Source organism: Miniopterus natalensis, chromosome 2 (assembly GCF_054644295.1).
Source record: "Miniopterus natalensis isolate mMinNat1 chromosome 2, mMinNat1.hap1, whole genome shotgun sequence".
In the NCBI taxonomy this organism is placed as follows: Eukaryota; Metazoa; Chordata; class Mammalia; order Chiroptera; family Miniopteridae; genus Miniopterus; species Miniopterus natalensis.
This window is the reverse complement of record NC_142082.1, coordinates 164656543-164669764: the sequence shown is the minus strand read 5'-3', so window position 1 is coordinate 164669764 and position 13222 is coordinate 164656543. Positions and strand designations below refer to the sequence as shown.

The 13222-nt window shown below is 36.9% G+C and overlaps 1 protein-coding gene across 1 annotated transcript in view; it reads right to left on the bottom strand.

Annotated features, from left to right (window-relative positions):
* The window catches only part of LRP6 (LDL receptor related protein 6), a 125886-nt gene extending 112901 nt beyond the window's left edge, over positions 1-12985 (bottom strand). Inside the window, exon 1 of the mRNA XM_016197462.2 lies at positions 12711-12985. Coding sequence (XP_016052948.1) covers positions 12711-12765 — 55 coding nt within the window. The 5' untranslated portion in view covers positions 12766-12985. The remainder of the gene's footprint in view (positions 1-12710) is intronic.
* Between the last annotated feature and the right edge of the window lie 237 nt (positions 12986-13222).

The window sequence follows — 13222 nt, the reverse complement described above, 5'->3', positions numbered from 1 at the left end:
TCAGGAACCTGAAGCTAAAAAAACTAATTGGAAACAGGCTGAATCTTTTATCCACTCAGATGAGCTTTAGAGACACCCAGACAGCCCTTGGTCTTTTTTTCGTTCCCTCACCCAAAATTCAGTCCATAACCTGCCTAAGACTACACATCAGGGCAAAGGAAATCTTAAAGGTCTCCTCCACAAATACTAATCAGGACAATTCAGCAGCCCTCATATTGACTGAGCAAGAAACACAATTATGAAAAAAACAAAAGAAAAAAACCACACAATTATGGTTTAAAAAAAAAAAAAGTAAAAGTAAAAGAAAGGACAAGAGCTAACTCTTTTATATAAACCACCAGTAAGTTATAAATTTCAAATTGAAGCTATAAGCTCTCTACCTGTGTCTATTTGTATGTTTTCATATGCTATGTGTACGTATGTTATATATATAAAATATTTCCCTACCTCCAGACAGTAATACCAATTATAACTTTAGATTACAAAATCCCTTAAATGAGTTCTATTCTGATATACTTGAAGATAACTGGGACCTCATATAAATTAAAAATCCCTAGGATTTTCAGAAATTAAGGAAATTAAAGTTCTTACACTTTCAAAAGTATTTTTATAGAATCTAATCCAAATGTTTTAAGATCCAAGTTAACATATATTTAAGTAAATCTTCAGCAAATGAGACTAGTTCAATATTGTTGGTTTAATAAAAACAGCTATGTCTTTTGAGTTATCAGCATTAAGTATAATAAGCATATATTTTTATTCTACTTCAATATGCTCTTCCCAAACTTTTACAGGTTTACTAGAATAAACTAGCATTACATCTCAATTTGTATTTAGCCAAGCTGAATCATTATTCTGACAAACTTTATTTCAAAAGTAATTATGTTTTGTAATAAGTAAACTTGAAGATAGTTTCCAAAATCTTTTAGTAACTTAAAACCTTACACTTATGCTTCATTAAATACCTAGGTCATTTCGAAGTAGGATAGAAACTGAAACATAAGCATTCCAATTTCATAAAAGTTTTTTGCTTCTTATTTTTATAGTATCAAAAAGCTATATATATTGAGTATATTAATGAACATACTCATTTTTGCTACATCGAGAAGTTGTACTATCAGGAAGTATATGGCTATAGAAAGTTGTAAGATGTACATTCAGAAGCTCTACCAGTCTACTAATGGAGTATCACAGACAGTTCACAGTCACCCACCTCATGGTTTTCTCTGAAAATAGTAGATACTGTAATAAGAAGTTATAATCTTACATGTTAATGAGACTACTAGAAGAAATAGTGACAGAAAAGAACAACACTGCATGCAAGGTATACAGGATGTGTTTTTAATAAGGAAAAAGAAAACAGTCCTAAAGTAAAAATGACTAATTCCTCCAGGATGAGGAGGAAAATGTGGGGCAAAACCTGAATGGATATAGAAAGTTACAGAGTTCATGAAAAAGGAATTTTGTTTGTTGTGGTAACAGCCAGTTAGGATTTGATGAGCTTATTTGTAAGATTTTCAAAAAGCACTGAGTATCAAATATTGAACTGATGCAAAATTAAAATTTGGTTTTCTATTAAAATGACAAAATTTTCTTGGGTTATTGTTCTGCTCTTAATGAAGGTTATAAAAGGTTTTTCTCTGCCTTCTGAGTAATCCCCCTAGAAGGCAAAGATTCTTTGTATTACCAGAAATTCCTGTGCCTCAGGTTGACTTTATCATGTCTTGACTGCAGTAATGCACCACATAACAATGTTTCGGTCAACAACAGACTGTATGAAAGTGGTCCCATATGATTATAATGAGATGAAAAATTTCTACTACCTAGTGATATCACAGCCGTCATAACATTATGGTACAATGCATTACTTACATGTTTGTGGTGATGCTGGTATAAACAAATCTACTGCACTGCTATTCATATAAAAGTATAGCACATACAATTATGTACAACACATAACACTGCATGATGATGATAAATAACTGTCACTGGCTGGTGTATTTACTATACTATATTTATCTTTTTTTTGGTGCCAAAACTCGGGACCGAACCACTTTTTATCATTATTTTAGACTATACTTATTACAAAAACAGTACGCTGTTACACCAGCAGCAGCCTCATACATGTTTACGTGTCTTGATTGCATCATTTCTTCTTATACTTCATTTAATCTCATGTTTTGTACAGTAACATGCTGTATAGATAAGGTTTATAGGCTAGGAGCAATAGGCTATACCAGTGATTTTCAACCTTTTTTATCTCATGGCACACATAAACTAATTACTCAAAGTCTGCAACACAACAAAAAATTTATTTTTTTGCCAATCTGATTTTTAAAAAGAGGTATAACTTTTATTCATTTATATTGGATGACTATTGTTGTATTGGCTGTTGTCATTTATTTATTTGACAATCTAAGAGAAAAGAGGTCAGTGCCTCTGACTAAAATAGTCAAGGTATTGTAAGTTTTAAAAATTCTTGCAGGCCCTGGCCAGTGTGACTCAGTTGGGTGAGCGTCGTGGTTCAATTCTGTTCAGGGCACATGCCCAGGTTGGGGGCTCAATCCCCAGTGGTCGGGGTGCAATCGGGAAGCAGCCAATGTTTCTCTCTCACACTGAAGATTCTCTCCCCATCCCCTTCCTCTCTTTCTTAAAAAAAACAAAAAACCAATGAAAACATTAAAAAAAATTCTTGAGGTACACTGTTTGAAAACTGCTGGGCTATACCATTTAGGTTTGTGTTAAGTACACTCTATGATGCTCGCACAACAACAAAATCGCCTAATGACGCATTTCTCAGACCTTATCTCCATCATTAAGCAGAGCATGACTGTACTTAAATAAAGTCTTCTCACTTTTGAAAGAGCTAAGGTTCTTCACCACAATGTTCCTCCCTATGTAAACTTTTAATAAAGATTTTTGAGACTTTGGTTAAGCAGATAGCCATGTATTTTTTCTCACTGACCCATGATCCTATTTAATAAAAATTTCAAACCTCCTGACTTTTGACACTCTGTCTTTTCAAAATCCAATGGTCCCTTGAGGTTCACAAGAATTTATTCTTTCACCTACTAAAAAGAGAGGTGCTAAAAATAATTAGTTTGTTTTTTTTTATTTGCACGGGAAGCATTGTCAAATCAGAAGAGATTACCCTCCCCTAGGTTAAATCTGTATGGGTAAAATGTTAATATGATTATTTCAGAAATTTTATGTAGTTCCTAGAAATTTACCAATATTCTCACTTCCATGATATGTTTCTATTTCTCAGGAGTCCCAGGGCTGCTTTGCCTAATATTAGACAACAATATAGTATCACAAGTCGTAATTTCAGTTATACTTTTTATATTTTTAATGATATTTTTATGTCAACTTGGTCACAATCTGACTTCTGTAATTTGAACACAATATATTGTAGATAGCTAATGGTTCTCAACTGGGGGTTCACATCACTTACTTTATGGACTTTTATCATACAAATGTTTAGGACTTACTTCAGACTTACTCTTCTTTAAAACAAGACTAATCATAGTTTGCCTAAAACTGCTTTGGATTGACTTGATTTTGGTTTGTATGTCACAAAAACCAAACTTCCTTGTCAACTGTATTATTTTTTTACTAAAAACTCTCATCAGACCTTTCGCTTTTAAAATTATCAGTAATAAGTTAATCAACACCATTTTAAGTCTTTTGTCACTACTACAGATACTTTGGTTTATTCTGATGATTCCCTGAAAGTGCTTGCACGTGAGTTATAGGCCAAAGTGCTTGTCTTCAACAAAAAAAGGACTACTGAAAAATGACTATACCAGGTATTCTTGGGCACAAGCTTCTGATGGCATCACTTAAATAACTTAGAGACTATATCAGTGGACTAAGTAGATTATTTCCAAAAAGCTAGTGGAGAAACAGATGGATTCATGAGACTGCTAACCCAAGATCTAGCAGAACAAGAATTACACAGGACTGAATAAACTTAAACTGATGAAGGATGATTATGGGTTTTGTTTAAAATATTGCTGATGCTTTAGTGTCCTGTTTTTTGGATATAAGGAACTCCTGTCTCTTCTCCTAAACTATCTATAACTTATTAACAATTGAAGCAAACTATGCTTTTGTAAATGAAAATAAAACATTTATCTTTTCCTCCCTGCCTGCACCTCCATAATTCAAAGATTCTTATTGAGTATTCATATTTTCATGCCAATATAGTTATGTGTACAGGTTCAGTGAAGAGTCTGTCCTCCTAATTGGGAAACACTGGTTATGCAACCAAGGCTTTGACTGGAATCTCACATTTAAAAGTGGTGTTCATTTAATTAAATATGATCACTTTTAAGGAGCTATGACTGACTTTACGAAGCCAATGCTTACTTACAGTACTCATGGGGAAACTGGACAAATGCCTTGCAAGAAGTGACCTTTCTTACTTCACCTGTAATGCTTACAGAGCTCCCAGCCTTACAGGTGAAGTAAGCAAGTCACTTCTGGGCAGGACCAGGAACCATAAGATACTTTGAGAACCTAAGGAATTCACCCAAATCTATAGATACTGCAAGTGAAACATAATGGTGAATTCTTAAACTTGGCTTTCTGGCCTCAATAGGCTTTTAAAAGTCCTACCCAAGATTCCTTATAAAAACTTCCAGCAAAGCAAACGTAAAGGCCTAACCTACATAAATAATCAGGACAAATCTAATGAGACCAACTTTGCAATGACTCTTTTATTCCCTTGTGGACTAAACGTTTGTGTGCCCCCCACCTCCACAAAATTGGTATGTTGAAACCCCGCCCCCTCATGTGATAGGGCTAGGAGGTGGGGTCTTTGGGAGGTAATTACGATTAGATAAAGTCATGAAGGTGGAGTCCTTGTGAATGGGATTAGTGCCCTTATAAGAGTCAAGAAAGAGCTTGCTTCCTCTCTCTGCTCTCCACTCTGTGAGGATACAGAGATCAGCAGTCTGCAACACAGAAGTGGATACTCACAGAGCCTGACCATTCTGGCACCCTGACCTTGGACTTCCTGCCTCCAGGTATTAGAAATAAATTTCTGTTCTTTTATAAGCCACCCAATCTATACTATTTTTGTTATAGCAGCTTGCACTGACTAAAATATATTCCTAATAATGACAAAGTTTGTTTTAAACGACAGGGAGACCGACCAAGTGCTCACAATTACCCATTACTTATCCACTGACTTGGCTTGACCAAACTTTAGTCAGGCTTTTCTCCTCTACCAAAATCCCCTAAACTTTGGCTTGCCTAAGTTTAAGCTAGTAGACATAGAACTTTTTCCCTTAACAGTTCATTCCAAGTATCAGCTGACCGCAGAAAATAAAAAATTCCAGTTAAACTACCCTGATCTTGCAATCTGCTCACCCCCACCCACTTGGCCCACAAGCCTACAAAATTCCTGCTAGCCCTGCTTACCCTTCTCTATAAAAGAAATTTTTTTGTGTTTGATTTTGAGATTCCTGCAGATCTAGCGGTAAGAGCATTTTCCCTTTGTAATAATCCTTTTGAATAAAAGTCTCTCCTTATCTAAATCCAGAACTGCTTTTATGTAACCGTACTATGATAAACCACCTCTTTGCAAACTCCAAAATTACACTATTTTCCTCTATCAAAAGTGATTGGTATCATTTTCAAAACCACAAGGCCCAGGTAAAATTAGGTACATACAAAAAAACATGGCATATAAAATTACTGTCCAGACCAGCAATCTGGCCTTAGGTTAGACATTCATCTTTCTAATTTATAAAATGAAGAAGTTGGGCCAGGTAATTTCTAATATTCCTTCTGTCCTAGATATGAACTTGGTAAAAAGGTTTAACTGGGACAGGGCTATTCATAAATCAATACACAGAAATGATGCTAGTGAACTACTGAGTGCTTCTCCAGCAGAAAAACAGGAACAGAAAAAAGTCTATTTCTGTACCTTCAAAAACAGATTTCAGAAATAATTTCTCAAGATAAAAATTGCAATGATCAAACCCATACTCATATTCGAAAGTACTTCATATATGCATACAATGGAATATTATTCAGCCATAAAAGTGAATGAAGTATTGATACATGCTACCACATGGATGAACCTTGAAAACATTATGCTAAGTGAAAGAAGCCAGATACAAAAGGCCACATATGGCATGATTCCATTTATATGAAATGTTCAGAATAAGCAAATGCATAGAGACAGAAAGTAGATTAGTGGTAGCCAGAGATTACCAGAGATTACCAGAGACTGGGGGGGAAGGGGAAATGGGAAGTGACTGCTAAGGGGCATAGGGTTTCTTTTTGAGGTGATGAAAACGTTCTGGATTAGACAGTGGCAATGGTTGTACAACCTTATGAATATACACTAAAAACCACTGAACTGGACACTTTAAAATGAGCTTTTATGGTATGTGAATCATATCTTTTTTTAAATAGTTAAAAAAGTACTTGAGCACATTAATTATATTATCAATGCAATTGTTATATCCTAAAACCAAAAAACATTACATAATCCACCTTTCAAATTTGACATGTTATAAAAATGCTGATTTATTTTTAATTAGTATGATTAGATTTTCCTAATTTGTGCTTTAAAAAACCTTTATGGTAATTATAAATTTATAATTTAACCATGTCTAATAAATTATCTGAGACACAACACAAAATGAAACTCCAAATAAGACTATAAATATCATGAAAATTCACATCATTTTATATTGCTTTAAATATAAAATTTAGAATACCTAGTATGTGCAAAGCTCTGGTATATTGTGGCATATGAAGGGAAAAAAATCTATTCTTGAAACACTTTTTGTCTAACAAAGGGCTGTTGTCTTCACTGGCATAAATCAAGAAACTATTACAAATAAATACCATATAATATGTAGCTAAGAGTTCATGCTAATGAAGTTCAGCTGTTAGCTTTCTCAGACTTGCAAAATATAGTATCTTTAAATTGATATATGGACATACTTAAATTACACCTCCCATAAAGCTGGCCAAAAATGAGGAAGACTTCTATCCCTAAATCCTTTACTTGATGTGGCTTTGGTCCAGGAGTGATAAAGTGATGACTAACCAAGGCCATTAGAGTAAATATTCTCCTGGTCAATCATACATTATTTGATAAAGGCACAGTTTTCCAATATCTGAGTGACTATTTTCTTGAAAAATATGACTACTACTGACCACATTCACCTCTGCATTTATATTTTTACCAAGAATTGAATCAATAACTTTAGGCCTAGTATCAATTAATAACTGATAAATTCACTTAATTTTTTTTTTTGCCTGAAAATATCACTGAACTTCACATCAACAATCTCCTGGCCCATCCAAGCAAGGTATCACAGAAACAAGAATTATCAAGTCACATTACAGCAACAGGATCACAGCACTGAAGTACCAGTAATTTTCACCAAATAGAACCCAGGCACATTTTAATATTTTCCAGTCCCACATCTGAATTTCTTGCACCTTTTGTGAGGATAACACAAGCTCGAGAAACAAAAGCATATCCTAATAATATGAAGTAACACTGTTTTCCTTGTATTCATGATGAATCATATTTAAAATGAATAATTTCAAGGACAAATATCCTGTTCTTACGTTGCCCAGTCCATGTGTTTGACTAAATTTCAAAGTTATTCACATGGAGCAGTGTTCTAGTCATTAAGATGGGTTCATTTTACAGAACATACATAAAGACTCTGATACAAAGAATGGTGAAATATGCAATGCAGGTAAACACAGTATAGCATTTTCCCATCCTACAGGGAGAAGTTCATCAACTGAATAATTTTAATTGTTGCAAACAAAAAATACAATAAAATTTCTCAATTAGAAATGTTTTTTGTTTTTTAAATATCAGCATCTGGTCATCTTTTTAAAAAATACATATTTTTTTATGAATTTCAGAGAAAGGAAAGGAGAGGGAGAGAGAAACATCAATGATGAGAGAGCCATTGATCGGCTGCCTTCTGCACACCCTCTGTTGGGGATCAAGCTGCAACCTGGCATGTGCCCTGACCAGGAATTGAACCACGATCTCCTGGATCACAGGTTGATGCTCAACTGCTGAACCACACTGGCTGGGCAATTAGGAATGTTTTGATAAAATTATTTTGCCCACTGTTAACTCAATAAGTAAGTAAGTACCACAATCAACTGAACTGTTTCTCCTCTAGCTTATTTATAATAATCACCTAAAACAATGTTAAAGTTGCAATCCTTTAAGGTAAAATATTTTGTAGATAGTGGCCATCTTGTTTCTATAAAACAAAAGAGAAAATATCAGAGGACTCAAAAAGGTTAAAAACCACTAAACTAAAATTATTGACTACCTAAAACAGCATCTGGAACTTAAATGTTTTCCTGAGCATTAATATTTCTTTTAATTTAGCCATGTTAATAACAGCGACTAATTATTCAAAATCTACTATCAACTATGCACTGTACTATCTGTTCACAAACAATATCTCATCAGTTCCCACAGTAATGTTGTAAGGTATTCCCATCTAACAGAAGAAACTAAAGCTAAGTAACTTGTCCAAGGCTACATAAAGTGATAGAAGATTTGAACTTGGTTTGTCAACAAAACCCATACCTTTCTACTATGGTACCCTCCTTTATAATCTTCTCTGAATATAAATTTGCAATAAAATTTCCATGATGAAAATAAATTTTCTCATGGTTACCCATGGCCTAAACAGAACCATTACTGGTGGTGTTTTTCCAATATGTTCAAATTATAAGTTCACATAAAATATTTTCCATTTATATACTCTCACAGAATCTTTCTTGATACTCTAAAAATGACAGTCATTTCTTTTTTTTCTTTTTTTCTTTTTTAAATATATCTTTATTGATTTCAGGGAGAGGAAGAGAGAGAGAGAGAAACATCAATGATGAGAGAGTCACTGATCGGTTGCAGCCCACAACCCGGGCATGTGCCCTGACCAGGAATCTAACCCCAATCTCCTGGATCCTAGGTCAACGCTCAACCACTGAGCCATGCCCGACTGGGCAACAGTCATTTCTGATGGCCAAAGCATGTATAACTACATGAAAACAGCATTTCAGTTCAACAAATGGAGAAACCTCCCATTAAAGCAAAAAAAAATAAAAAGAAAAAATAAAAAGAAAAACTAAACCACGGGAAATCACTTTTAGGCCTGGTTATAAAAATGAGCTTAAACCTTAAATTTCAAAACTAAATTTATTCCCTAGCCAGATGAGCAAACCCTAAGTAAGTAGCGATGAAAGTATGAGATTCAACTACTGTATATGAAACTCTCATCAAATATCAATTCACATGAATCAACCCAATGCTTGAAGAGTTACCAAGGCCAGGTACCCTTAAGTCTGTTGCTTGGAACAAAGGTTCAACAGAATGTTAAAAGAATTTATGACAAAATTCAGTGTCAAGTTTGAGAAATAGTGGGTTAAACAAAGTTAACCCATTTCTACCTGGGAATGTCTGAGCCCTTAATGTGTAAATATGAATTATGAATCTCCATAAGGATTCATTATCCTAATGAAGATATTAAGGTTTACAGAGATTAAGTGACTTATCCAAGGTCACACAGCTAGCTAATGGCGAACTTAAAATTAGAACCTAATTCTCCTGATTCCCACTCCAAAATTCATTATATCTCCCTAAGACTTCATCATACATGACTTTTTTTAAAAAGAACTTCCAAGGGTCACTTTTATATAAATATAAGATGGCAAACAACAGTGGCTTGTCCTAAAAGTATTTACCACCACCCACCAAAGCAAGTGACAAAAAAAAATGGTAAGTAGCAAAGAACTTTTATAAAACTACAAAAGGCTCCTCAGAGTAAGCTGGGACATGGTATTTACAGATTATACATACTAATGACACTCCAAAACATATATTCTTATAAAAATATTTCCTCTAGAAAATCAGAGATATCATCTTTTCTAATCAGTACCTGGATGCAACTAAGAGAATGGTAAAAATGACAACCTAGATTGTAAGGTACATTAGAGCAGCAACCATGTCTATTTTGCCCACCAATATACTAGAGCCAGACATATAAGTATTCCATACATATGTATTTGCTGAAAGAATGAACAATGTATCCTTGCTCTACCATTAATTAGCTGTAGGACATTGATTACATTATAATCTCTCTGAATCTGAGCTTCACCACTTGCAAATAAAGTGGTTAGACCAAAATGATCAATATCTCTTCTACCTTTAAGAATTCATGAATCTTACACAAATTAAATATCAAATCCTCAGCATTTGAGGATATGTCCACAATCAAAAATCTTAACAAGAAATAACATTTGCAGGTCACTTCATATTCATTTTCATTCAATACGCCCAGTTAACCTGCAAATTAGATTGATATTACATTTTACAGGTAAAGAAACTGAGGCACAGAGAAACTGACTGACTAGACCAGAAACACAAAGTAGTGAAATGTGGAGTTTAAACACAAGATTTTAGAAATGAAATCTCCAATTCTTTGCATTACACCTCCAATCATAGGGGTGAAAATGCAGCCTAGATGATGACTGCATTATTCCGACTTTTAGCTATTGATGTAATAGGGCTATGGGACAAACGGTCTCCCAACTCTGTCATCATTCCATCTTCCCAATGTTAATGCTCCAACTCTTCTGTGAAGAAAAACTACCTTGCTGCAACAAATTAATCACATTTTTCTCCTTGGAGCCTAAGGTTAACTAATATCACTATTATAACAGAGGATGACATTATCAAAGAACAAAAAGAACTTAAATTATCAATAAAAATCTTTCACATCAAAAGACAGTTTCAGTTCATGTACGCTCACAGTCAAATTACTGTTAAATTCAGAGGACATCTTTTACCATTATTATGCTACATTTAAAATGAAAACTCCACTTCTGGAAACTTTGCTAGTGGAAATAAGGCAATTTAAACCACTAACTCTTTGGTATTATAATACTACTATACTTCAAAATATTACTTCGAGGGCAACTTCTCTTAACTCCAGTAACGATAGGCTCTAACTTGGTGTTAAACAAATGGATTTACATCACACCCTTCCCCTCCAAGAAATACAACTGGGCAACCAGAAGCATCCTGGGTTATGGATTTAAATTTCCCCTGTAACCTGACTCCCATATTTATTAACATTATTAACTTTGTCTTAAAATATATACATATGTGATTTCAAATATAATTGTTTCTCACAGCTATGGCAAAAACCCCTTTTAACAGGGAGTATACGATACTAAAATAAACATATATTTATTAAACTTCTCAGATACCTAAAACCACATTAAATCCTCTGCCAAGAAAATTAAATGAGCATTATCTTTCTGGGGTTTACATGTGGAAACAGTTTGGAATATGCTTAGTGAGTCCTAATTATTAAATGTAAGTAGATATGACATGGAAACATAATAATCCTGCAAAGAATTCTTCTTAAAAAAAAAAAAGGTCACTCACACTCATCCAACTTAGACACATACACACAGAAATGGCACACCTGGCTCATTCATATCACAAGATAGTTACTATAGTGTTCTCTAAACTTCAGTAAGTTTTGGAGGCTTAACAAAAGTTTAGCTTGTTAAATGAACAGCTAAAAATCTCCAGACTCAAGAGGTCTCATACCTGAAAAGAATGACCAGAACACAAGTGAGAATTTTAACAATACCAAAGCCACAAGCCATTGCATCAATCAGGACTGTAATTCCTCTGCTCAATAGCACCAGACTCATCACCACCTTCAACACTGCTAAGTTTGAGAAGAGCTATTGAAATCTTTCGGGCCAGTCAAACCCAGTGAACTGTCACAAAATAAAAGTCACAGCATATGTGACAGCTTTGCAGGCCAATTTAAAAAATCACAGGACCAACGAATGCAGGGGATTCTAGAGCAAATTATCTAGACGAGCCTAGGTTATTTACCCAAATGCCAAGCAGTCCCCTGGGGAGCGCAGCAAATGATAACTTAGGTCCCAAAGGCAGGCTCCTTTTCACACAAGGATGACTTTCCTAGTTGGTGCCAACTGTACACTTGCATGCTCCGAAAATAGGGGCAAGTCCTGAACACCAAGGATTACAAGGGCAACGTTTCCATTTTATTATGAACTGAAGCTCAGAAGATTCCCAGTGCCGAATCGCTCGACCTATAACCTCCGAGTCACTTTCCAACTGTGCTTCACCCAGGATCATTATATACCCAACGGAAGCCAATTATTAGCTGTAACAAGGCCTGGAAAAATAGTAAGAGGGCTCTAAAAGTTCACGGAAGAGTCACAGAAAAGTGGGGGCTTCGAGGAGAGGAGACCAACGTTAAATCATCTTGGGCTCAAATTTTCTAAAAGCCAGAATATATACAAAGCCCCTTCTCCCTGATGACTCCAAGCAGAAAGACACACACAGACCCTCAGTCATTCCGACAGCACGGGGCTGTGGGGGTTCACTAAGAGCAGCATCCCGGACTGAGGCTCCCACTTGCCCAGATAAGGTCGGGAAACCTAGGCAGGGGTCTGCATTGTGGCCAGACAGAGCGCACAGCCCCTGCTCCCGGGCCCCTTTCTCGCTCCTTCCCCATGACCAGGCCTCTCCTCGCTCCTGCTCCCCTTCTTCTCCCTCCCCTCTCCCCTCCCCCCAGACACACACAAAACAAGGCCACCTCCCCCCCAAACCCCACCAACTTTCCCGTTCCCCCCCTCACTCTTCCCACCTCTCAGGAGCGCACAGAAACTGCAGGCCAGGAGGCTCCTCAGGACGGCCCCCATCTTCCCTTCTCGCGTCCTCTTCTCTCACCGGCGAGGGGCGGCCAGAAGAGGCGGAGGCGAGGAGCCGGGGCGGCCGCCGCAGCGGCAGGTCTGCACGCTCATGCTTCCAGCTTTCCAGAGAGAGAAGAAAGAAAGGGGCACGTCAAGGCTCCGCGCGCGCCGCCGCCGCCCTCTCTACCGCGCCGCTCTGGCCGGCGCTCGCGCGACGCCTGCGCCTGCTTCCATCCCGCCGCCTCCTCCCCCGGCGCCCCGCTTCCCCCGCGCAGTTCCTCATTCAGCCTCTTCCTCTCACGCAGCGGCGCAGGGATACGCACCGGCCGCCGCCGCCACGAATCCCGGCGAAGGTCTTCCTGCGCGCGGCCGAACCCCCTCCCCTGGCGCCGCCCCCTGCGCAGTCGGAAAGGTAGCGGGGGCGCGCGCACGGCCTCCGCCTCTAGACCCCGGGAGACCTGCCGGG